General features: G+C 31.3%; 1 protein-coding gene and 1 long non-coding RNA gene across 4 annotated transcripts; both read right to left on the reverse strand.

Annotated features, from left to right (window-relative positions):
• Positions 1 to 639: 639 nt before the first annotated feature.
• LOC129914355 (venom protease-like) lies at positions 640 to 24,739 on the reverse strand. Of its 3 annotated transcripts, none has more exons than XM_055993559.1 (4): positions 24,530 to 24,647; positions 2,986 to 3,195; positions 1,899 to 2,175; positions 640 to 1,330 (listed from the first exon to the last, which is right to left on the reverse strand). In XM_055993559.1, the coding sequence occupies exons 1-4, from the start codon at positions 24,606 to 24,608 to the stop codon at positions 730 to 732; spliced, it is 1,167 nt and encodes a 388-aa protein (XP_055849534.1). In that variant the 5' UTR covers positions 24,609 to 24,647; the 3' UTR covers positions 640 to 729. The 3 variants fall into 3 exon arrangements, with proteins under 3 accessions (XP_055849534.1, XP_055849533.1, XP_055849532.1); XM_055993558.1 differs by lacking the exon at positions 24,530 to 24,647 and adding an exon at positions 7,491 to 7,628; XM_055993557.1 differs by lacking the exons at positions 640 to 1,330; positions 1,899 to 2,175; positions 2,986 to 3,195 and adding exons at positions 14,620 to 15,435; positions 17,660 to 17,930; positions 18,836 to 19,051 and having other exon boundaries at positions 24,530 to 24,739.
• Positions 21,091 to 22,306, reverse strand: LOC129914356 (uncharacterized). Its single transcript, XR_008772173.1, has 3 exons — positions 21,773 to 22,306; positions 21,528 to 21,638; positions 21,091 to 21,470 (listed from the first exon to the last, which is right to left on the reverse strand). It is a non-coding gene; the product is annotated as an uncharacterized LOC129914356 (long non-coding RNA).
• Positions 24,740 to 26,682: the final 1,943 nt, after the last annotated feature.

Below are 26,682 nucleotides of genomic sequence, written 5' to 3' on the forward strand. Positions count from 1 at the left end.
CTGTGGCGTATACGTGCTCTTTTAAGTGTTTTCTTTTGAAGTGCATATATGTATGTAAGAGTAGGGAAAGAGAAGACGGTTGATCAAGTTAGATTAATGCAATCATGACACATTATTTTAAAGTTCTTAATAATGCTGAATGGTATGAGACCCGAGAAGACCACTTTAAAAAAGTTTGTAAAATCTTTTTTATAAAAAGATGAATATTTTTTGAGTTTGTCTTTTTCTTAATAATTTGTGTTTTGGCTAAAATTGCTACAATAATTATTTACAATCCAAATCAAACTTTTTATAAAAATCGGTTGAGAATTGTCTGAGAAAGAAAATGTACATACATAGGTACATACAGCCACTTGAATCGGTTGAAAATTGAAGACGCGACGCTAGAATTTTGTCTATGTCTGACTTTGATCTTTAAATATATTTGTGTATCCTCGATGAATATAAAATCCCAACGGAAAACGAGAAATGAGTTTACTTTACCACGCACTTAACCTTAAAATCGCTGCTGGACAATCTGGACGAAACGCCCATAGGACAACCTAGTCAACAGACTTTTTATTTTTAAGCCTTTGTGCAAACAAATTTTATGTCTTATAAGCGGTATTGTAAATATCACGTACAATAAAACAAACTGAATTTAATTGAATTTGTATGCAGCGAAAAATTATATTTTGAAAAATCATATCTCCCTGAAATTATTTCTGAATATACCCCCTCAACACAATTTCAATCCCAAACAACGGATTCAATCCATTGAATATAGTTAAACACTCGCGTATATATTCCAGGATATCCAATAGTACCACATCCTTGCCCATAAGATGTTATTCCAATTATTGAATACATGCACGGATGATTCGGATGAACGGTTTGCAGAGGACCTCCCGAATCGCCTTGACATGTGTCTTTCATTGCCTGCTTAGAGCCAGCACATATCTGAGTCCTATCTTGCACTCCATAAATAAGCTCATCCTCATAATTCGTTCCATTTTCAGTGAAAATTGCATTGCATTCGGCATGTTCAAATTCTTCAACAGCTGCTTTTTGAAGATGTGCTGCATTCCCCTGAGCTGGCAGTTTACTACCCCAACCAGTAACAATCAATTGTGAGTGATTGTTAAAATCTTGATATGGCAAGCATGCAGGTCTTATATAGTCAGTAAATCGTACATCTTCTTCCAATTCAACTAAAGCGATGTCATTATATTTTAGAGATGAATTGTATTGTGGATGGTGTAAGAAACGTTTGACTTTATATTCTTTTGGATCAGCATCATCGGTGTCGATTTCCACATTTAAGTCTCCAAGGCGAACAATAAGTTCCTTACTGTAAAAAAAAATAAAATGGATTTTAATTTTTGTTTCTGACATAAAAGAACTATTTACTTTAGTATAAATTATTATATGTATTTGAAATGCAATGAAGTTTTAGAAATGTAAAGCTAATGTTAAGTTTTGAAAAATGGGAGATTAAAGGAAGGAAATTCGAGGAGGTGGAGTCAGAGCGGAAAATTAGGCTCTTCGAAACCTTGGTGTGGACGGTGTAAGGACGTATGTATATGGGAAGAGAGGCAAGAAATGGAAAGGGTGCAACAGATGTACCTCAAATCCGTAATATTTGAAAGCGTATTGGAAGACTGCAAGAACAAAGAGAATATCAAGAGTCAGGCTAGAGAATGAGGTTTTTTTTTTGCTTTCGAATACATTGTGCTAGTTTAAAAACCTACAGATGGCGCAACTTTGAAAATTTTTTTTTGGGAAATTTGTTAGGATTGTAAACCTTGATCAGGGTAAGTTTTGTTCTCAACAAATTGATTTGAATAATTGAAAACCTCATAGTCATAACATCGCATTCTCAAAATTGTTGATTTTTCTGTTTAATACTTATATCTTACCATTTGCTAGTTTCAGTGCAATGTGCAGCTGTTAAAACATAATTCGGGCTTATAAGAGAACCACCGCAATCCCACATATATTTTCCTTTACTGCCCGGGCATCCCATTAATGCCATGTGTGGAAATTCTCTCGGATTTGCATCTTCTCCACCAACTACTAAAGGAAACGTGTAATTGGCACATTTTGAAGTTGTCTTTATTATTGGTTGGGGTTCAGAAGTAAGTCTCTGCCAAAATCTTACTTGATCGAATGATTTCGCTTTATATTCTTCACATTCTGAAAACGAAAAAGTATACAAAACAAAGTTAGTTGGTAATATTTATAACACCTAGTAACAAGAAAAAAAGTTTTTCATTTCAGAACAGCAGGAAAAGCAATTAATGTCCAAATAAAATAAACTACTCAAAACTAAATAGGGCCCACCAAGGTTTTTTTAACTTTTTTTTTGGACGCAAAAAAGGGTCAACTCCGTGAATGCACGGGTCGGTAAAACGTTCGCCTTGTCTTCTCCACCCGCGCGCGAACTGGTTTGTGAAAAACTGAATATTGCATTCGTCTGTAAAGAGTACAGACCTTCAATCGTTTATAGGCTAATGCGAATGCTCATAAGCGCACCTAAAGCTAGCCGCCCGATTGGTCACTGTCAGTTTTTGCCAAAAACACGTACTCAAGAATTTTGTCCATCTTTGTGGAGTCTATTACGGATTGTTTGATCACTGACTTCAGTGTCAGTTGACTGCTGGTAGGATTTTAAATATCCGGGCAGTTACGATATGCTCCCGTCAGGTGAAGTAAGTCGGGTTTTTAGAAAAAAATAGAGTTTTTCAATTTTATTTGGTAATAATTTCTTCATCTCGTTTTCGTTCCTCACTACCGCTCTATGTCCTGACTTTCGTTTCCCTGCCCTGGGTTTCGTTTTTTCTGACGTTCGTTTTGTAATACACAATAAGGGCCCAGTGTTTTAAAGCGATCAGTTTTGAAAAGCAACAACAGATGGTGATGGAGCTAAACCTGATTCGGTGGTTTTAGTACCTGCTCAAAGTAATGCGTTCACCAATTCTTCTTTTCACTATTAACAGAACTCACTTTTTACGTATTTCTTGGAAGTATCAGGAGGAGATTTATTTACGTTTGTAAACAAAGTTCTTTCCGCGCAGCATACTATTTCTTCTTTGCCATTATATCCACATTTAGTATAACTTCCGCCATTGAGCTTGCGGTGAATAACATGATTGCATTGAATAATACCCTTGCAGGTCCCGCTTAGATTATTAGTTGTATCAATACATGTTTCACCTGAAATAAAGAGTACATATAATTTATTTTGTATAGTTTATAGGTAATGTTATGATATGAATATTAAGGTTATGAGAGATAAAGACAGGTAGGATTATTTAAAATGATGAAAGTTCACAATTGTGAATGCAAAAGCTATGAAGAAGGAGATGGCATACGGTATTTATTGGGTTGCTTATGAGCTGGCAATAATCAACAGGGTATGCTCCCAATAAAGATAGGAATTCAATAAAATCTAATACAAAAATGAAAATGATTGAAAATTGGTAAAAAACGCTTTAGTTAGGACAGAAAACAATATTTTTGTGAAAATCCACAATAAAATAAGTCCGTCAAAATCAATGGTACCTTTACGAACTTTATTAAAAATTTTGTATTGGCCATGGAAATTACGAATAAAATAAGTCTATCATATAAAAGGGTGTTTATCTGAATTGTAGAGAAAATATAGGTAGGTATATTACAAAAACTTAGAAGTAAAAATAATGTACCCTATTAAATTAACAATATGATAGGTACTATTGAGATTGTAAGCAAGAATATTAAGTTTCTATAAGAAAGTCATGGTTAAAACAGTATTTTTTTATGGAAAACAAAATTGATGTGCCACCCTAATGAAATTTGGTACAAAGGGTCATCTTTTATTTTGCGCAAATTTATCATTCTACATAATTTTTCGGGATTTCGATTTCGATGTTAAGAAGTGATCACCCAAAAAACAATATCAGCCCTTTTCTGCTATTCGATTCACGTGAAAGTCTAAAAAAAGAAGTGTTTAAAAGGTGGTTAAAATTAAATCTAGACAATTTTGTTTTCTTTAGAATCTAAAACAGGCGGGAACAACACATTGCTAATGAAAGTTAGAAGTTTTTCAACGCCAATTTGACATGAGAAAGAAAGGGAATCCTTCGATTCACGTGAATCGAATAGCAGAATAGGGCTGTATAACTGTACAATTCCCTTAATATCTCTTTGAACATTATTTTAAGATCAAATTGTTATTTCAGCAGTGTTGTTTTTGTGTTGTGATTGAGTTAAGTGGGAAAAAATCGTTGAACTAAAATCAATACATTTGTGAGTTTTAATATTTAAATTATAATAATTATTGTATGTTTAAATTGTTATTTAATTGGTGTTTTATTGAATGATTCACTTAAAGTTTCAGATTTCAGTGAACAAACAATTTTGAAAAGTTTTTTTTTTGCTTTTACAGTTTTATTTTTGGGACTCTGGCCTTTCTGGATTTTGGGTTTTCGGGAATTTGATTATTAAGGATTCTGGGTTTTCAGGATTTTGAATTTTCGGGATTCTGGGTTTTCTGGATTTGAAATTTCGGGATTGTGTCCGTCTCGCGGCAAAAAATGAAAAAAAAAGTCCAGAGCAAAAACTAGGATATGTGATTTTAATTCAGTTTAGTGTGCTAAACTCAAAACCTTTTACATTTAAATTATGGGCTAATATTTCGGGTGGAAAAATTTCCACGTAAAGCTCACAATAGGGCTGATTAAAATTTTAAATTTTATTTCTAAAATAATGAAATTTTATGAAAACATACATAGTTCTTAACGACAGTTTCAACAAAATGTTTATAAATTAGAAATTATAAAGTAAAATTTATATCAAACGTGCAAAGAAAGCCAAAGTTTAAAAAAACTACGTTGGCAATCTTGCTCCTACAGCTTTAAATGTAACGGTCAATGTGTGGGAAGAAGAAATCAAGTAAAAATTGTAGTTGTATAGTAATATGGGTGAGGGTATCCAAGTGTTTGCAATGGCGCATATACGCAACCGAATTCTAAGGCTACGACCTATTGTTAGATTTTTAAATCATAATTTTTCAAAATGACTTTTTAGCTCAGAATATGGAACCAAACCAAAAGGCAAGTTTTCAGGTGTTATCAATGAAAAAAGTTGATCAATTCAGGGTTAATCCAATACTGTGTCACTTTATTGTATCCTTATTTAAGTCTGAATGTTTAAAAAATAATTGACGAATGGTAAATGTTTCATAAATTAATTTATCGACAAGTCCAGCTACGTGAAAACAGAAAATAAAGAGGTTTTTTATAAAAAAGTAGTTTTGGTTTTTTGTTAATTTCTCGAAAATGACAAAATATTTTGGAATCCGCACTGAACCAAATCCTTACGTAAATACAAAGAAAACATTCGTTGAGCCAACGAAAATTTAATTAATTTTCAGCCGATGAAAAATTTAATTGGCTCAACGAAATGGCTTTCATACGTTAATGAAGAACTTCATCAACCAACGAAAACTATAGTATTTTAATGAAATTTTTCATAAAAATTTTTGATCGAGAATTAATGAATTTTTACATCACTTTACGAAATTTTTTCATCGATTAACGTAAAATTTAATTAACCACGATGATATTTTTCGTTAGTCAATGTATTTTTTGATTAATTTATGAAAGAACTTTCGTTAGCTAACGAATTTTTTCGTAAATTTTATGAATATTTTATTTAAATTACGAAAAAATATTCGTTAGCTAACGAAACTTTTCGTTGTATTACTTATTTTTTTTTTAAGATTATATATATTTATTGGACTTGTTACATTATTAACAGTCCAAACAAAAAATTGGCGTTTCGACCCGGTGGAGCTCACTTGGACTCATCAGTTGACTTATCCGTGAGACACCTTGTCAATACGCAAATATTTTTTATATTCAGCTCAACTTACATAGATTTTTAAACAACAACCTAATGTGAACTATATCCAGCAAGATTAAATTTTTAATCCATAAAACAGAAATGCACCCAAGTCTACGTTTTCTACGATTTTTTTTCGTTAACTGATGTATTTCTTCATAAGCCAATGTAATATTTCATTAGTATATGAAGAATTTTCATAAACTTATGAAGATTTTCGTTAGTTAATGTTGAATTTCATAAGTTAATGAATTTTTTCGTTACTTAATTAAAACTTTGATAAAGTAAGGAAAAAATTCTTATTTTTATTCTTTAAAATGAGTATGAAATTTTTCGTTAATTGATGAATCTTTTCATTGAATTGGATTTTTTGGCACTAAAAAGGGAGAAAAAGTGTATGAAACGTTTTCATTAATTGATGAAGGTTTTCATATTACGAAAAATTACATATTTTCGTTGAGCCAACGAAAGTTTCGTTGGGCCAACGAAAATGTAGTGTATGAAACAATTTTCGTAATTTTACGAAATTTATTATTTTCAGTGCGGTTTTCTGTTTTTGTTTAAAAACAAATAAGAGCATCGAATTTTAAGAACTTAATTAATACTTAATTACATACAATTTTGAGAAAAATTAGTTTGAAATTTTTTTTTCCAATTTTTTTTTTCAAAATTTTGAATTTGAAAATTAATTTTTCAAAAACTGTACCATAAAATGGCTTTATTTAAAATTTTTGTAAAAGACTAAGTTTTTAGCTTTACAAAAAGGTATAGCACGTTGTTTTAGATGTAACCGTTGATTTTTAATAATTTTTTTTCCAAATTAAGTAAATTTTTTTTTAAATTGCCCCTCCCCGCTAAACGAAGGGGAATAGACCCCCCCCTCCTATACAATTTTTTTCTTGTCTCTACCCAACCTACACGCTCCATCTTTTTGGCACATTACTCCTGAATCACCCTGTATAGAGTAGAATTTCGACAATGCTTTCATTTCTTCCATTCTTTCCACTTCGCTTTCTTTTTTCGCTGAGTTTGATTTGTTGCTCATCCCGCCAAAAACACAGTCGGTTCAGACCCATTGTACCTTGGCATGCATCAGATAACCAATTTTGCTGTTAGCTCCTATACTAAGCGTTATTTTAATTGTCTCCTAAGCATCTAATCGAAAACCTATGTTATTTAAAATAAATTCAGGCAGTTAGCAGTTTACTCAAAATTGTTTTGAAGTCGATTTGAAGTTTACGTCAAAATTACTGTCAAAGTGCACACACATACAAAAAGGAAAAAATAAGATTGGCTTACGATTTGTTTTGTACCTATCAAAACAAATATTTAAGACGCGATTTAAAAGAATAAGTTCTATTTTCGAAAAAAAAAATGTTTTATATATTTTATAATAACTTTTTTAATGAAAAAGCACAAATTATCAAAATTTAAAATCAAAAACAATAAAATATCCGTATCAATATTTTTAACCTTTCAGTCATGAGGTCATCACTTAGTAAAGCTAAGCTTCTTGTTTTTGTTGCAAACAATTGTTGCTATCAATATTAAATGAACATAGAAAGAAATACATTTTTTTTTGTATTTTAATAAGATATGTTTTAATTACATTTAATGTGTATTACCTATTTCTTTTGAAATAAGTTGTTCAGGAAAATATAAAAAATACAGGAAAAATAAAAACAACGATCTCAAAGATTGCATTTTAAAATTGATAAACACCGAACGTCACTTCTCTGCGGTGTTTTAAGTCTCACTGAAACCTGAAATCAAAATATAATTAATTAGAGTTCGAAAAGTTGTCAACATTTTGTTGTATAAGAAGAGAGAGAAATCAACGCACAAATGAATATGAGATTATAACACACTTAACACTGAATGTTTTGTATTAATTTTGCTTTTGTAAATTCTTAGTTAATATTTTAAGTATCATCGCCCGAGAAATGGTTTGTTGTAAACGGAAAAATGCAATATCTTTAAACTGGATTGGATGGATATACAAGAATAGGTTTTTTAAGTTGCAATGTAGGTAAGTTGGTTAGTTGTAGTAAATGATGCCGTTGTGAGACTTAAGTTTCATTTTGACCCCTTTTCTTTGCCACTATTTTCACCCTTTTTAAAATTATCCTGGAATTTTATGACACTATCTATAGAAAATATGAATGGACAAAATTAGTTCTTTTTTTTTAAACATTGCAAATGCAAACTTTGATCAAAATACAACATTTATTAACCTTAAAAATTCAATCCGATCTTCTAATCAAAAATTGGACTAACTATAGCTAAAAAATGGCAATATTAAGGATTAAGATGATTTTTTTTTTTTCGAAACGTGTCGGTAATGAAATTAAAATGCACGATTCGGTCGCACGTGCTTGCTCTTGTAGGTATCTTTTTCCTAAATATTTATTGGAAATTAAAGATTTTGTTAAGTTTCGAGAAATTATTTGAGGGAAAGTATGATTACTAAGGAACCAAGAATAATTGGTTTTTGTTTATTATGGAAGGGGCAATTTTCTAAAAAAAATACTTAAAATCAAAAAAAAATTATTATACAAAAACGGCAACACTTACAGTTTTGAATGATACTTTTTTTCGAAAGGTATACACTTGCGGCCATATTATTCACTAGTTTAAAAAATACATCTGGATGTAAAGAAATTGAAATGTCAAAAATAAATCCAAATCTATGATATTCACTATCACACAGAGAAAAAAATAGTCATTTTTAACAATTTTTTTTTTAACTATTTTCATAATTAAAATCGGGATAACTATTTTGGATTTGGATATATTTTTGACATTTGACAATTTTACATCCAGATGCATTTTTTAAACTAGTGAATAATATGGCCGTTAATTTTAATTGTTAAATAAGGTTATTTCAAACAATCGCTTTCAAAACAAATGAGTGAGTCTGATAAAGAAAGTAGTTTTACTTGTTTCGATAGCTCATATTTTACCTTGAGTTGCAAGTGTTCCAATGTTTATAATGTTTAGATCCAAATTAATATTTGATATAATATTTATTTCCGTTAAGACAAATTAAAAGTTTTGATTCAGAAGATATTTTACAATAATAAAATTTGTGACAAAATTTAGAAAACAAAAACTAAATATTAAATAACTTAAAAAACAACAAGAAAATATATTTCTATTCAAAGAACTTGTAGTCGTCTATAAAAAGCCAATTCCATTTGCTACTGCTGGCGGCAACACATTCCCCCCCGTGAATGCTCTGCTTCACTTTCAGTTTCTAACGGCAGTCGAAACAGTTTTTGTATCGGACGTTCCCCGATTATGAAAGAAACGTTTTTCTCTACTCCCAGTTATTCGAAATTTATTACTTTCATGATGCCTTTCACTTCTCGACGGAGCGCAATAACTTGAACTTGTTTCTGACAACTGAGATAATAGACTTGCTCGTAATTCAAGGAAACGAAACATTCCTGAGAGGGTTGGTAATTCTTCAGGTGATCGATGTACTGACCATTGCACTTGGCTCTCAGAATCCAAAAGTGTTTCAAGCTTGTAAAGAAGCATATGTTCCGCTAGTAAACCTGATGTCAGCAATAGCTGCAATTGACGAAAAGCATTTCGTGCAGAATCAAGCATTTTTCGCATTTCATCACATGTCGGACGATGTAACGGCTTCAGTGCTGATAACGCTCTCATATGGGCACGAATCGTGTTATATTCGTTGCCATATTGCGTGCATAGTTCCTTCCATAAGTGTTCATAAGTACTGCCGTCACCGATTGGCCAGTTTTTGTATATTGCCTCAGCTTGACCTTTTAGTGCTCCCAAGAGGTGTCGCATTTTTTGGGAATTGGAAAATTTAGACTTGCAGTGCACCTCTGCTTCGAATATTGCTCGAAAATTAGCCCAGTCGCTTTCCAAACCGGAAAATTTAGGTATGCGTGGAGGATCTGAAATCTGAATGTGAATAGGAGAAACTTCAAAAGGTGTGGCTAGAGTTGTGACCGACTCGATCCATGAAATTTGTCTGCGTAGCTTGAATTTATAGGATAAATATTCTTCTTCAGCATCTGCTAAAAAGGCACTGCAACCAGCCAATTGTTCTTCAGTAAGTTGCTGTTGTTGACCTAGCAATGGCCAATCTGTTTCAAATTTAGACCAAACCTCTTCAATGCGATTGAGACGAATCGTTGCTTCATCAGCCGACCATTGAGCGATTTCCTCATTGGTGTGACTATTTACAGCACGTCGCAAGGTATCACGGTACAGTCTCATTGATTGTGGTACCAAGTTTTTAACCTGTTGTGGTAATGACTGACAATTAAAATTAACTACCTCTTCCTCGATTGTATGAGAAGCATCTATTTCTGCTTGATGTTCTCGTGTTATTCGGACAAACGCTCCGGACGAACCTTTAAAATAAAAGATAATAATAAACGAAAACTTCCAAAAAATAACTGCATTGCATTGCAATATTACAATCTGCTTTTTTGACTACAACTTGGGAACAATATAATGAAATCAAGTAGTATAAATTCTCTAGAAACAAAAAAAATTCTTAATTGTAGGCGCAATAACGTATTCAAAGGCATAAATAGCTCCCAATATTTTCTGTATGAACGCACTTTCACTTAAAAATAGGGAACTATTAGCACTACAGCATACAAAAATATTTAGCAAACGCACTTTCACTAAAAATTTCTGCCTGAAATTGAATGGTGTCAGCGCAACACGAAACAATCTATAATCCATAAAGCTCTTTACGCACAACAGCATACCAAAAACTTTTAGCAAACGCACTTTCACCAAAATATTTTTAGGTATCTGAAATCGAATGGTGTTAGCGCAACACAAAACGATCTAATCCATAAAGCTCTTTATTTTCTCGATTTTCAGACTTGAAATTCCAAATTCAAGTTTTGTCAGCGCAACAAAAACTCGAATTGGAACTTTCAAACTCTGAACTTTTGAGATTATTTTATTTTCCATACCTGCGCCGCTTTGGCTGCAATTTTCATTTCCGTCCAAATATATTTCGTTTCTGAACTCACCCTCATCTTGATTCATTTTGTTCTTGTTCTTGATAAAAACACAAAAATATTAATAACAATACATAAATACCTACACAATTATGATCAAAATGCAATTTTTCATTTTCTGATCTTTCACAAAATTCATGTAAAACCCAATTTAAAATATCCACAACATTGAGAATTCGTTCATAGTATCCGGCTCGAAGGACCATGTTTCGATAGCTCATATTTTACCTTGAGTTGCAAGTGTTCCAATGTTTATAATGTTTAGATCCAAATTAATATTTGATATAATATTTATTTCCGTTAAGACAAATTAAAAGTTTTGATTCAGAAGATATTTTACAATAATAAAATTTGTTGCAAAATTTAGAAAACAAAAACTAAATATTAAATAACTTAAAAAGCAACAAGTAAATATATTTCTATTCAAAGAACTTGTAGTCGTCTATAAAAAGCCAATTCCATTTGCTACTGCTGGCGGCAACATTACTATTTTTCAATTTTCTAAAAAACAAGAATTCATAGAAACACACGATTTCAAGAGTTTGATAAGAAATCAATTGAGGCAGTTTACTTTATAGATCAATTTCGTATTGAAATCCACAGTCTTTACTAAATAGTAGGGCGGCTTAGCAACAAAAAAGTGCACTTTGTGATAAAAGCATGAAATTTACATCGTTGGTACTACTCATTATAAGAGTTTTTTGAAATATTGGGCCATCTTGAAGGAAGGGTAGATACAAGAGATTTTCTGTGTTGCACTCGCTTTGTTGCCTATATCATACATAGTATCGGCAATGAAATATTTGTATTAATATTATGATACATGTCTACCGTGGTCATGGTATAAGAAGAGAAGGTATGATCATTAGAAAAAACTCAGTATCGAGAACTGTCAAATGAAAGAAAAAAAGATGGCTACTTAAGGTTTTGACAGCCCAGCCCATTGAAATTGTTGTTGTAAACAAATTTGTCTTGGAAATTGTTGTTGCTTTTGACTTTGCCAAATGCCAAACGTCAAAACACTATTACCCCATTTTGTAAGATGGCGGCTCTAATGATCATACCTTGTCTTTTTATACCATGTACCGTGGTAGGCTGATAAAAATTTTGTTAGGATTAGGACGTTTCATATACCATAGAAAAAAATAGTAAAATATGTCCATCAAAATATTTCCTGTTAAAGGGTGTTTTTTAGCGATAAAGAACACCTTTAAAATGGTACCATATTGCACCACATGGAAAATTCATGCATTTTTTGTACTTCATATTTGCATATAGATGTCAAAATAGTATGAGAACCAAAAATAAAAAAAGTATTTGATAATATTTACCATGGAATATTTAATTTTCATGACAAACTCAAAGTAAAAGTTTGAAATATAACTGTTCCTTTTGTGATAAAAGGATTCCTCCCTCCCATAGTCAACAATAAGTATGTTCAACGAGGATTTTTCTAGATCAGAACAGGACAGGACAGCACAGTTTCGTGAGAAACGTCAGAACAAGTTAGAACAGTCATTTAAACGTCAGTTGTCAAAATTAAAAAAAAAAACGAATTATACGAATTTTTTGTTTATCGTTTTTTTGTATTTTTACTGCGAAAAATATAAATAAAAATTGTTTTTAGCTATGAAAACCACGAGCACTCGAGAAATATTCGCAAAATTAAATCAAAACAAAAACAAAAAATGACAGCTTTGCTTTTGACACTTCTCACGAATCTGTTCTAACCTGATCTGACTCAAAAGCAAGAACAGAAAATCCTGTTCTAAACTGTTCTAGTTTTGTCAATGAACAGCAAACTAGAACAGTTCAGCACAGAAAAAATCTCAATGAACAGCAAAAAGTTGTACTTTTCTGCCTAGAACAGTCCAGCACAGCGTCAGTGAACAGACTTAATGATTGTATTTTACCCCTCTACAAAAAATTATTAGGTTTGTTCGTTTTGAGCTCTAGGGCACTCTGGGTCTGAACGTTCCCTATTGCTGTTTTTTTCGACATACAATAGCCTACTATAGGCCAGTCATTATGTCGGAAAAAAACGGCTTAGAAATGCAAAATGACCTAGAAAGCTAAATTTTGGATATGTTGTAGAGGATGCTTAAAAAAGCTTAACTTGAAGTTTTCGACCAAGATTTCCGCCATTTTGAAAAAAATATTCATCACCCAAAAATAGAATATGTCAAAAAACAAATAGAATGTCCTAAATTTTTGACTTTTTTAATCGATATCTCGAAAACGGTTCATGATACACACAAAATGTGTATGCATGAATTGTAGAACTCGTTAAAAGCTACAAAAAAAGCTTCTTGTAAAATTTTCGCATCTCGTCAGTTAGCCGAGTTATTGTCAAAAAACCTTTTTATCCTTTTTTTCAAGATGGCGGAAAAAGCTCATAGGAAATCTTGGTCGAAAACTTCAAGTTAAGCTTTTTTAAGCATCCTCTACAACATATCCAAAATTTAGCTTTCTCGGTCATTTTGCATTTCCAAATGTATATAATGACTGGCCTACTAGGGACCTTTGTACTTTGGTCTTTAAATATTTTGGTATCCTTGATGAATATGAAATCCCAACGGACAACGAGAAAGGAATTTACTTTACAACGCACTTAACCTTACTTAACATTGCTGCTGGACAATTTGGACGAAACACGCCGAGGACAACCTAGTCAGCGGACTTTGTGCAAACAAAAATATCTATGAATATCGACATTTCTCAAATTGTTCAGGAAACGCAAAAAACAAAATTATTCTGTGAGGAAATGTATGGGCTGCACAATTTTATTCTATATAGTTTCATTTGTTTACATGATGATGATAGAACAACAAAAATGGTACCTACCAAAACGTGGCCCTTAACTCGTAGTATATTTCCACATCAAAAAGTCATTTTCGAAAAAATGTCGCTTAATACATTCTTACGGGAAGGTATCGATATGTACATATGTCTTATTAGTAGTCATTTACAACTTTGTTTTATGATACAAATTTCATGCTTAAATGTTCGCTTTAGCCATAATTTGTCGGTTCATGAACGGGCAGAGCACAAAAATGTATATTTTTTAATTTACCGCAAAACCCCAAAAATTAGTACCTAGTAGGTACTACCTACCTACTAGAAAAATGATCCTCAAAATGGTGGTGATCTATTCAAAACGACTTTAGAGGTCTAGACATAGTATCAATGTGAATGATATATGTACCTATTATTATATTAAGGCAGTAGGTCTTAAATAAATCAAATCTTTGCCGCCGGGTATAAAGGGGTTAAGTCATAAATGATAGTTTGCCAGGAAACGCGAAGTTGAGCTAATCGATGAATTTTTGAGCATTGATCCTCTTATTTTCATAGGAAAGAGTTGTTCAAAATTTATGTTTTTGATACCAAATAAAAGAGGAAAAAGAGGTTATTCTTATTTCATCGAAAACCGAAAAGTGCAATCTTGTGACTTAACCCCTTTGTACCCGGCGGCAAAGAAACATATCTTTATTTTTTGGGGCACAGACAGATTTCTTCAAAAAAATGCTTTTATGCACATCCGAAACACTTACGCCATAAGTACACGGAGAAAACATAACGCCAGGGATAACTTTACTTCTAGTATATTTAATCAGAATAAAGTTGAATATACCAGAAATAAAGTTAAATATACCAGAAGCATAGTCATCCCTGCCTTATTTTTTCTCTGTGTATTTTTTTCTTTTTTTTTTTTAATTTTTTTGATAAAAGCGTATATTGCATAGGATACTGAGTAAAAATACCTAAAATATCCAAATTATGAGTGTAAGACAACATTATTAATTCAGATTCTAAGAGCGTTCCCGGAAATGACGTTTTGACCTTAATTTATTTTTATTTTTTATGTTACAAAGTAAAACGAAATATTTTTGAGATTATATTGTAGTGGCCTCGATTTTTGATCATAATACCACCAACACAGCTTCAATCCCAAACAACGGATTCAATCCATGGAATATAGTTAAACACTCGCGTATATACTGCAGGATATCCAATAGTACCACATCCTTGCCCGTAAGATGTTATGCCAATAATTGAATACATACACGGATGATTCGGATGCACGATTTGCAGAGGACCTCCCGAATCGCCTTGACATGTGTCTTTCATTGCCTGCTTAGAACCAGCACATATCTGTGTTCTATTTTGCACTCCATTAATAAGGTTAGCTCGATATTCCATTCCATTTTCAGTGTAAATTTTATTGCACTCGGCATGATCAAATTCTTCAACAGCTGCTTTTTGAAGATGTGCAACATTAAGGCCAACCGTTAAATTACTACCCCAACCAATAACAAACAATTGTGAATGATTGTTAAAATCCTGATATGGCAAGCATGCAGGTCTTATATAGTCAGTAAATGGTACATGTACTTCCAATTCAACTAATGCGATATCATTATAATCAAGTGATGAATTGTATTGTGGATGGTGTAAGAAACGTTTGACTTTATATTCTTTTGGATCAGCATCATCGGTGTCGATTTCCACATTCAAGTCTCCAAGGCGAACAATTAGTTCCTCATCCTTACTGTAAAAAAAAAAAAAATGGATTTAAATTTTTGTATCTGACATGAAAGAACTATTTACTGTAGTATAAATTAATATATTTGAAATGTAAATAAGTTCGTTTTAAAAGTGTAAGTTTTGAAGCATGGGGGATTGGAAGAAGGAAATTCCAGAAACAGGGGCGAACGCAGAAAAAAATTTCGGGGGGGGGGGGGGGGGGTTCAAAAAATTAACTTACATATGTACTATTTTTTTTTGTATTATTAATCAGCCCTTTTGAGTTTCAAGTGGACAATTTTTCGCTCGAAATTATTTTGTTCACCGGAAATTTAAAAAGCTATTGCAAGTTTCATCGGAATAAAAGTAGCACTTTCCGCAAAACTGTTTTTTTTTTATTTTTTACCAAAATTTAAGTGAGCTGGGTCCAATTCCGCAAGTGTGATTTTTTTGCGTGAGTTTTTCTGTGTGTTTTTTTGTCGCCTTCAACTAATAATACCTAGAAAAAAAGAGAAATTGAATTTTTCCAGGTGGAATCTTGTTGACGTGAAACTCACAATAGTGCTGAATATGTTTTTTGGGGAACATATCGTCACTTGAAAAGCAAAGTGACTGTTGCCAACTTAATTCGGAACTAGTGCGAGCGGGGCCTTAAGGTAGTGGGTGGTTGAAATGGGACTCACTACCAGAACGACTCAACGAACAAACCAAGCTCTGTCAATTTTTTAAGTGTATAAATGGTTCAAAAACGGAACACAGACCGACCTACGAAAATACTCTTCCTTCATAATTGTCTCGGTACCTTTGTTTTACGATAATGTGTGTACTTCCATATCCATAACTGCAGCAAATATATGCTTCCAAATCATTCTTCGTAAAGTAGTTAAGTCAATGGAGAAAATATGAAAAAAGTTTCAACCCCAAACCCCCCCCTCCCCCTGCGTTCGCCCCTGTCGAGAAGGCATTACAGTTGAAAATAAGCCTCATCGACACCCTGGTGTGGGAGGTGATGCAAGAAATGGAAAGGGTGCATGGATACATAGCCCAGTTGGGATGTACCTACAAAAAATTAAGTTGAAATGGAAAAAATTAGATAGTGCAATTTTTTCTCATTGGACGGTAGAGGGGATCACTGAGAGCTTAAAACCAGTTTTTCGGGAAAATCTAGCTTGATCCAAAGCCGCCATCTTGGATTTAAGGAAAAACAAGGTTTAGTGAATAACTCGGCCATTTTTTAGTGTCATTTTAAACAAAATGGGTTAATATTATAGCTGATGTCTAGCAAGACAATAAAGTTTTTGAATTTTTCAAATCCGTTCATTAATGCCTGAGATAATATAAAATAATTATAAAATTTCAGGAATTTGCAAAAACTAACATTGCAAATAGATTTCTCATCCCCAAAAACATAAAAAAATCTATACTCAAAGCGGATATAACGATTAAGCTGAGAAAGGGAAAAGTTTTTTCAAATTAACTCGAAAAGTACGGGTCATATAGAAAAATTTATTAAGATAAAAGTTATAGAAAATAAAATTTTGTACAAGTTTTATCCATGTCTTTTTGTCGAAAATCAAAAATGGCCGAGTTATTCACTAAAACTTGTTTTTCCTTAAATCCAAGATGGCGGCTTTGGCTCAAGCTCGATTTCCCCGAAAAACTGATTTTAAGCTCTCAGTCCTATGAAAAAAATTGCACGATCTAATTTTTTCCATTTGAAATGCTTAATTCGACTGGGCTAACTGGATTAAACAAAAAGAGATACAAAAATGATAAAAACAAGAAAAAGGGCATGGGAGTATGAAGAGTAAATAGCAGGTGGAAAAAGAAGCGAAATAGCAAAGGAATGTTTGGAGGAGATAAAAGTAAGACAGAGTGAGGATCACAATGGGAACAAAGGAAAGAAGAAATTAATGAAGGAACGGCAGAGAAGATAGTAGGACCGTATACGAGGAATTAGAAAGAGAAGGAAGAAGAGATCATGAAAAGGGCAGACGGGAATTAATAAAAGATTTAACGCATAGCAGGGGGCAGAGAACTAAGTCCACGAGACCTTAGTCCACTGAGGACTCCCTGCACCTATAACAGGTGTGCCTTAGTAGGTTTTTGTGGAGGATTTTTTGGAAAAATTGTTAGTATTGGAAACCATAATCAAGGCAAGTTTTGTTCTTCGTTCTCAACAGTATGATTTGATTACAAACTCAAAATTGTTGATTTTTTTAAATATTCTTTTTTAATACTTATCTTACCAACTGATCATCTTAGTACAATGTGCGGCTGTTAAAACATAATTCGGGCTTATAAGAGAACCTCCGCAACGCCACATATATTTTCCTTCTTTGGCCGGGCATCCAATTGCTGCCATGTGAGGAAATTCTCTTGGATTTGCATCTACTCCACCAACTACTAAAGGAAACGTGTAATTTTCACATTTTGAAGTTGTCTTATTTATTGGTTGGGTTTCAGAAGTAAGTTTCTGCAAATCTTGATCGAATGATTTCGCTTTATAATCTTCACATTCTGAAAATGAAATGTATTCAAAACAAAGTTAATTAGTATTAATAACACTTAGCCCTGATTTTTCAATCGTCAGTTAGACTATCAGAAGAAATGGTAAATGTCAATATAAAAAAAACTTTTATTCCTAGGAATAAGCTCTATCTGAGGTTTATCTGACTATTGAAAAATTGACCATTAGTAACAAGAAACAAATCTCCAAAATAGGAGAAAAAATAATAAAAAAGTTAAAATAATAAAATACAGTTCAGTAAGTTCTTTTTTTAAATTTATAAATACAACATGTTATAACAATCTGTTTAAGGTTTTACAGCTACTTATCATGAACTCTTTGAGAAGCTTATTCTAATGCTTCCATAGTCAGACCAATCACCAATTCTTCGTGAAGTGTTCTTTTTCCAGCAGTTCAGATTGCTCTCTGAAGGGCTGAAGTAAGACCGTCGATATCAGTTTGGAGCTTCTTCAAAATGTCTCTTCTTTTCGGAACACGAGTATTTAGATGGACTCGGAAGACTTATTGCATCTCAACGGAAGAACCAGACTATATATTTTTCTTGGTCATCCCAGCCGTTTGTAACTGCAACTGTCTCAAACGGCTTCTTGTGAATGCATGGTAAATGCATTTTCTTCTTTTTCGAGAAATCGCCAGAGCTTTCTCGGCGTTTTATTCGAGCCCTGTCAAAATCTTTAGGAATACCTTGGATTTTATTTACGAATTGTATGTTCTTTGCCAACAAGAAATTCTTCAATTTGTTTCAATTTTTTTGTTTTACTCCTTTGTACAGTGTTTTACAGAGATCAGTATTTAAAAGCTACAACAGAGAGTGCTTAACTTGATTCAGTGGTTGTAGTACCTACTATAAGTAATGCGTTCACCAATTCTTATTTACACTATTAACGGAACTCACTTTTAATGTATTTCTTAGAAGTATCAGGAGGAGTTTTATATTCATTTGAAAACATGGTTCTTTCCCCGCAGCATACTATTTCTACTGTGCCATTATATCCACATTTAGTATAACTTAGTTCATCTTCATGGAGCTTGATTTGTAAAACATGAAAGCAGTCAAAAATAACCTTGCAGGTTCCGCTTAGATTATTAGTTGAATCAATACATGTGTCACCTGAAATAAAAATCATAAATCATTTATTCATTTCTCTATGGGCTGTATGTAAAAAAAAGCTTGAACTCTTCTTACATTTCAGAACATTTTCTTGAGATCGATCTCAAGCAAATGTTCTGAAAAGTTAGAAGGGAGTTCAAGTTCATTTTTTGCTTATGACCCTCTATATCTTAACAAAGAAAAACTGACAAAGTTATCAGCTTACTTCATCAACAACATCAGCGACTTCAAAAATCAGTTGATGAATCCTATTTGACACTTTTTATGGTCTTAATAGTGTAAATATGTAAAATATGCTTGGAAAAGTCCAATAAATGATATAACTAATGTAGTTTGTTCTGAAACAGGCTCCAGGATACCATTTATAAAAAAAAAACACCCTTTTACATAAAAAAAAATTATAAACTTATTTTATTCGGAATTTCCTTAACAAATAAAACATTTTTACTGATATTCTTAAGAGTACCATTTATACAATTATTTATTTTAATGAACTTCCAAAATTGAAATTTTTACAGGACCAATATTAATGGTTCCTGACATACATAGGTATAACCAAACCAAAACAAATTGACTTCTCAAATCTAAAGATTTTGATTATAACTTTTATGAAAGGTCGTACGAAGCGGAAAAAAATTTTACCCACAGGAAAATCAATTTTGAGATGTGAAAATAAAAATTCGCATGAGTTTTTATTTTCACACCTCAAAATTGAAAAAAAAAGTCTAATGATCAGTTTAGTAAAACCCTTTTAAATATTTATCAGACTTTTACATCTTAAAATGACGTTTCTACCAAAACAAATAATTTTTTCATACAAAAAGATTTTTTTTTTGTCTTAACAACTTCAACCGATTTGAGCGAGCCAAATACGAACGATATTATAATACTTTTTTACAAATTATCAAACCTCAGACCCTAATACAACTTTTGATAACTATTAGGTACATTGCAAAATTAGAGAACTTTTTTTCGGCCATACAAAAGTGACACACCCTTATATACATACATACATGAGTTGCAATGGCATGTACGGTAACTCAAGTCTGAACCACGATCTGTTGTTAGATTTAAGAAAAAAATACAGAATCTAATCAGGGGCGGATCCAGGATTTTTTTCTGGGGGGGGGGGGCACAAGGGACGGGTTGGCAAAAAAAAACAGCAATAACAGTTAGAAATAAAGTGAAGTACCATACGACTGACTAACAAGCAGAAAATTTTAACGACCCACAGTGGTCTAAAACCTGGCCAAAAATATTTAGGCACATTTCCCACATCAAATAGGTACCAAATGACCAAAAAGTTATTCGGAAGGAAAAATTTTCATTTTCTTGTTACAGTAAAAGCCACTTAAGTGCTAACCCTCTTACTCCTGGATTAGCCGGAAGAAAAAAAATATAAAAAATCAGAAAATGCACGTACAATTCTTTTATTTAATTTTTTGACTTAAGTTGTTTCACCAAATAGTTTTTGAGAAATTAAGTTTTAAAGATGAAATTTTGAAAAAAAAAAATGTTTACGTTTTTTAATTGATTTTGTATAAAATTTTGCAATATTATGGACATAATTATACCATTAGTTAATGACCTAGTAGTTTTTAGTCAAATACTAAAGACTTCATTCTAATAAATATTAAAGTTCCTAAGAATAACAAAAAAAAACTGAATCATACTTTTTTGCCGGGAAACCCAGTTTTGTTTTTTTTTATTTGCATTAACCTTTTGTAACCCAAGGTCGTAAATTTAAAAATTAATAAGTCAATCGATTGGCCTTTATCTTTAATAAAACACGTATTTTTTAAAAATTCAATAAAGTCATTATTTACTTAGTTATTTCGATATTTTGCACTCAAAAAATTTCATGTGTAAATAGTACTAATAACTGCGTACATTCTACGAATTTTATTCGTGGTTTTCAGCCACGAATATTATTCGTAAAATGCACGTTTATTAGTACTTTTACCAATATTTTATTAGTATTCGTAGAAAATCATGCGTATATTGTACGAATACTATTAGTAGATTTACTTTCCCATTCGTAGATTGTACGAATAATTTGTAGTATTTACTAATGCTTTTCTGATTCATTCGTACATTTTACAGTAGTATTCGTATATTGTACGAATAGCATTGTAATATTTACGAATGGCTTTACTAATAATTCGTACATTATACAGTGCTATTCGTATATTGTACGAATGTTATTCATTGTAGAACTTTCAGCCATTGAATTTTGTTCTTGAAATTTCCTGAAATATGAATTGTTGAAATAATTACCCAAGCAAAACTGTACTTCAAACTATAAAAATATATTGCATTAATTTTTCACATTTATAAAAATATAATGAAGGTTTTTTTGATCTTGAATATTATACCACATATATTCCACGGTGTTCATATTCTGTGTTATGGAAGGCCACTGAAAATATACAAACAATTAACATTGAAAATTGCTCGAAAAAATGTCTATACTTACAATAAATATTTTTAGAAAAGCACCAGTAACTTTGAAGTGATATGGGCCGCCATTTGCCATTGGTAAAGCTGATTGTTGATAAATTCCCTATGCCAATCTTGAAAGAATATTCTAAAACGAAAAGTCAGAAAATAAGTTATGATTAATGAAATAACCTGTATATTATGTTATTATAACACTTGTGTTTCATACACCTATACCATAAAGTATAATGATTTAATTAATTTTAAACAAAAATTACTCACCTGGTTTTTGTTGTAATTGTAGTTGTTCAGTCGTTCCTCGGTTTTGTAAATACTTCATGTATAGATAGTAAAATTTACGTTAAACAATGATTTACACCACTGCTTAACTACAAGCACTTTTTTTTCCGCACTGAACGAAAGTAAACTATTTTTACAAACTCTGTATTTCTTAAATATATTTATTTTATGAAATTATATTTTCCATTTAATATGTATAAATGTTCTGCCATCGACGACGCGCGTATTCCAACTAACATTTTTTATGGTATTTAGGAATGGAAAACGTTTAACAAATAACGGAAATAACGGATATTTCGGTTTAAAAATCAACGAATTATTCGTATATTCTACGAATAATGCGTACAGGCACCCTACGAATAAATTTCTCTACGAATATTAGTATTTACTTAGTAAATAGTACGAATTTATTAGTAAATACTACGAATACAATGCAAGAAATTACGAATGCATTCGTACGAAGAATTTACGAATGTTATTAGTTATATGTACGCAATAATTCGTACAATGTACTAATAAAAGTTGTTTAATTTTTCTTTACGAATAAAATTAGTACATTGAACGAATAAATTCGTGGATATTACTACAGTTATTCGTAAAATTTTACTAATGCATTCGTAAATTTTCTACTGCACGAATACTGCGTGTATTTTACGAATATGAGTACAATGCACGAATATTTTTGTTACGAATGCCATTCGTAGCCGTTTTACTAATAAATTTTTTGAGTGTGGGAGTAAAAAAAAGTTTAAATAATTTATTTTTATATAAAAATGCAAAAATTCAAGCAAAAAACTATCTAATATTAATTTTTAGGCACTTTCCTAAAATCCAAAAATAAAACCCCGTGGGGTTTACTAACAAAAACTATTTTTTTTCTGAATTTCGTAGTTTTTACACAAATTTGCTTATTTTCAAAAAAAGCCCAACTTTCAACATTAACTGTCAATTAAAAACTATTGGTGCTATTTATTAGAAATTTGAAGTACTATTTCGATAAAGCAATACTTTAAGATTATAATATTAGAAGCTTCAAAAGAAAAAAAAAAATAGTTTGTAGAGCTTTTATGCAATCTTTTTCGGTTTGTTACAGAAATGTCACATGGGGCTACAAGGGGTTAAATTGTTTTATACCTCAAGAATATTGTGTTCAAATTGTAGGTCTCTTGGAGCCAAATTGACCAAGTTATGAGTATTTTAATACTTCCCTTAGGAACGTTTTAGTCTTTTAGTCCAGAGTTCAAAAATTTAAATCGTTATCCCCACAACTAATGTTTTCAACGCCGGTGCTCCTCATAACTTCAAAACTACTGCACCGATTTTTTTGAAATTTGGAACACTATTTTTTTTACATATTTTTAGAGGTATCCCTGGAGAAATTTTCTCAATAAAATAATATTTATAAAAATCTATAAGTAAGGGTCGCTTTTGAGGAGTTTTTTTTTCAAGGGGTCTTTATTTTCGGGGTGCAAACTTGGGCAAACTTCTGAAATGCAAGTTTGTTCTACATATCCAGCAGTTCTATAATATATAGTTTATGCAATTTTGTGACGTGTTCCGCTATTTTAAAAACACTAATGTTAAAAAAAAAAAACAACGAAAAAAGTGCAAATTTTTTGACCCCCCTGTATGAAAAAATAGAGTTGCATAGAGTTGTATACAATTATTTTTTTTTATATCATTCAATGTCATTCGATGTCCATATCAAAATTTTTCACCAAAATCACTTTGAAAATTCACTTTTTTTTAAATCGAAAAAAAAATTCGTGTGTACCCAACAAATAGCCGTTTATTTATTTGTGAGGTGGAGCTATTCATGGGAAAGGGATGCAACAATCAACAAAATTCGCATTTTCAGCCAGAAATAGACAAGAGTTTCACTCAAGTTCTTTCTGTTATTATTCATATATTTTTAAAACTCTTATAGTTTGATTTCCTTTAAGTATGAACTTTAAGTTCTGTGGGGGGCACGTGCCCCCGTGCCCCCCCCTGGATCCGCCTATGAATCTAATTAAATCAATATGACTTTCTAGCTCAGAAGATGTAATGATTTTTAAACAAAAAGGCGTCATATAGAGTAGAATTTGAGTTGTTGCTCATCCCGCCAAAACACAGCCGGCTCAAACCCATTGCACGTTGCACCTTGGCATGAATTCGATAACACATTTTTTCAAAGTCTATGTTGTTAGCTTCTATACTAAGGGCGGGTTTGTTCCCACTCAATTATCTTTTAATCCAGGATTTTTCTACGGAACAATCCTCGATTAAAAGATAATCGACTGTGAACAAACTGGCCCTAAGCGTTATTTAATTGTCTTAAAAACATCTAATCGAAAAGTTATTTAAAATAAATTTAGACAGTTAGCAGTTTACTCAAAATTGTTTTGAAATCGATTTGAAGCTTACGTCAAAATAACTGTCAAAATACTCACATAAAAAAAGGAAACAAAAATGGTTCGCTTACGAATTAATTTGTATCAAAATAAACATTTTAAACGCGATTTAAAAGAATAAGTTTTATATTCGAAACAAATTTTTTTTATTTATTTTATCATAACTTTTTTTAATGAAAAAGCACTAATTTCCAAACATTGAAATAAAAAACAATAAAATATCCGTAATAATATTTTAACTTAGTAAAGCTAAGATTCTTGTTTTTGTTGCAAACAATTATTGTTGCTATCAATATTAAATGAACATAGAAAGAAATATGTTTTAATTATTTTTAATGTATATTACCTATTTCTTTTGAAACAAGTTGTTCAGGAAAATATAAAAAATACAGGAAGTATAAAAATAACGATCTCAAAGATTGCATTTTAAAATTTATAAACACTGAACGTCTTCTCTCTGCGGTGTTTTAAGTCTCACTGAAATTTCTTAAAACTGGATTAGATGGATATACAAGAATAGTTTTTTTTTTTAAGTTGCGATTAGGTAAGCTTAGAGTTCTAGTAAATGTTGCCGTTGTGTGAGTAGTCTCATTTTGACACCTTTTCTTGGAATTATATACTGGAATTTTTGACAGCATCTATAGAAAATATGTGTTGGAGACTATAACGTCACCAAGTGGATCACACTGAATGCATTCACACTAACTAGATGTTATTAATGCCCTCAGATCTTAAATGTCATTTTTTGTATTCATTATAAATGTACTAATTTAATGTCAATTTACTTTATGTCATTTTTTTGCCTATATATTGGTCTTTTAATATACTTTTATAACCTGTCCAAAAAGGTCATACTGTTTTATTTCTCTGTACTATTTATAGTCAGTCTTTGTCAAATAAGTTTTTTTGTCTTTTTACATACGTCGTTTCAAGTTCTGAAGCCGAACAATATGAATGGACAAAATTAGTTCTTTTTTTGATAAAAACATTGCAAACTTCCGTCGAAATAATAAATTTATTAACCTTTAAAATTCAACTCGTTCTTAAAATCCATGTAAAAATCCCATTAAAATTGACTTTAAAACTAATCGCAAATTAACGGTATCTCTTTTCCAAATACAATTTTGCAGTCAGTAGATGGGTTTTTTATTCGTTTTTATATTTGAGCATAAGACAATTTTTTTCAAAATATTTGCTTCAATTTCACAAAATTTAGGGAATAAAAGGTTGATTGTGCGGTAGAAACACTTTTAAATGCATTACATCTCCTGCGTCGCCATAGAATTGGTTTGTCGTGTATATGTACATTAGCTATTTAATTTTCAAATGTATGTAGGTAATAGCTATTAAAAGTTGCATTGATTATCAAAATTAAATCCTGCGTTTACAATTTTCATTTTAATTAATATCTTTGGCTCGCTCAAAATAAAGGAAGAAATCGAAGAAATTTGTATTTTTAGAGATTTTTGAAATATGTTTTTTTTTTAAATTGCGCCGTTTAGTTACAAAAAAATATTATTAAATATCTTAAGGCTTTCTGATGAAAAATAATTCCAAGAAAAAACTTTTAAGCCTATATTTGTTGAAATTGAACACTATAGTAAATAAGCTAGGAAATAATCCAGAACAATCTGCTCTACAAACTTAAACATTTCAAATAATTTAGATCTTATTAATGTTTACTACCAAAATGCTGGTGGTCTTCGAACAAAAACTAACGAATTACCTATATATTCTAGCTAAGCTTAGAGTTCTAGTAAATGTTGCCGTTGTGTGACTAGTTTCATTTTGACACCTTTTCTTGGCCAATATTTTCACATTTTTTATTTTAATTATACTGGAATTTTTTGACAGCATCTATAGAAAATATGAGTGGACAAAATTATAGTTCTCTTCTTGATAAAAATATTGCAAACTTTCATCGAAATAGTAAATTTATTTACCTTAAAAATTCAACTCGATCTTCTGATCAAAAAACTTAAAATTTAAATTAAAATTAAAAATAAAATTTGAGTCGTTATATTTGAAAGTGGTATAAGTCCATGTTAAAAAAAAAAACTATTAAGGTTGACTTTTAATTTAATCGCAAAATAACGGTATCTCTTTTTCAAATACAATTTTGCAGCCAGTAAGATGGGTTTTATTCGTTTTTATATTTGAGCATAAGATTCCGTTAAATTGTTGTTTTTGATTGAATAAATTAATATTTTTTGGAAAGGAAGTTAAATGTGACTTACACCATTTTCAAATATAACGAATCATTTTTGGGATTAAATACATTTTTTTTCAAAATATTTGCTTCAATTTCACAAAATTTAGTGAATAAAAGGTTGATTGTGCGGTAGAAGCAATTTTCTCACAAATTGACTTCGAACATAAACTAATATTTGAACAGAAGGGCAACACCTACAATATTAAGAAACATTTACAAACAAATCTTAAAGTTTATTTCAATTTTCTAATTTTAAACTAATTTAAATTAAGTCTTTTTTTTTTTTT

Source organism: Episyrphus balteatus, chromosome 3 (genome assembly GCF_945859705.1).
Source record: "Episyrphus balteatus chromosome 3, idEpiBalt1.1, whole genome shotgun sequence".
Classification (NCBI taxonomy): Eukaryota; Metazoa; Arthropoda; class Insecta; order Diptera; family Syrphidae; genus Episyrphus; species Episyrphus balteatus.

What these genes read in the sequence shown, in the direction of transcription:
- LOC129914355 (XM_055993557.1), bottom strand. Translation starts at nt 24,608, where the DNA reads ATGCAATCTTTGAGATCGTTATTTTTATACTTCCTGTATTTTTTATAT. An exon ending in TTCTAAGAAATACATTAAAA is followed by an intron (nt 17,931 to 18,835) that starts GTGAGTTCCGTT and finishes TTTCATTTTCAG; the next exon opens with AATGTGAAGATTATAAAGCG. An exon ending in TGTACTAAGATGATCAGTTG is followed by an intron (nt 15,436 to 17,659) that starts GTAAGATAAGTA and finishes TTTTTTTTACAG; the next exon opens with TAAGGATGAGGAACTAATTG.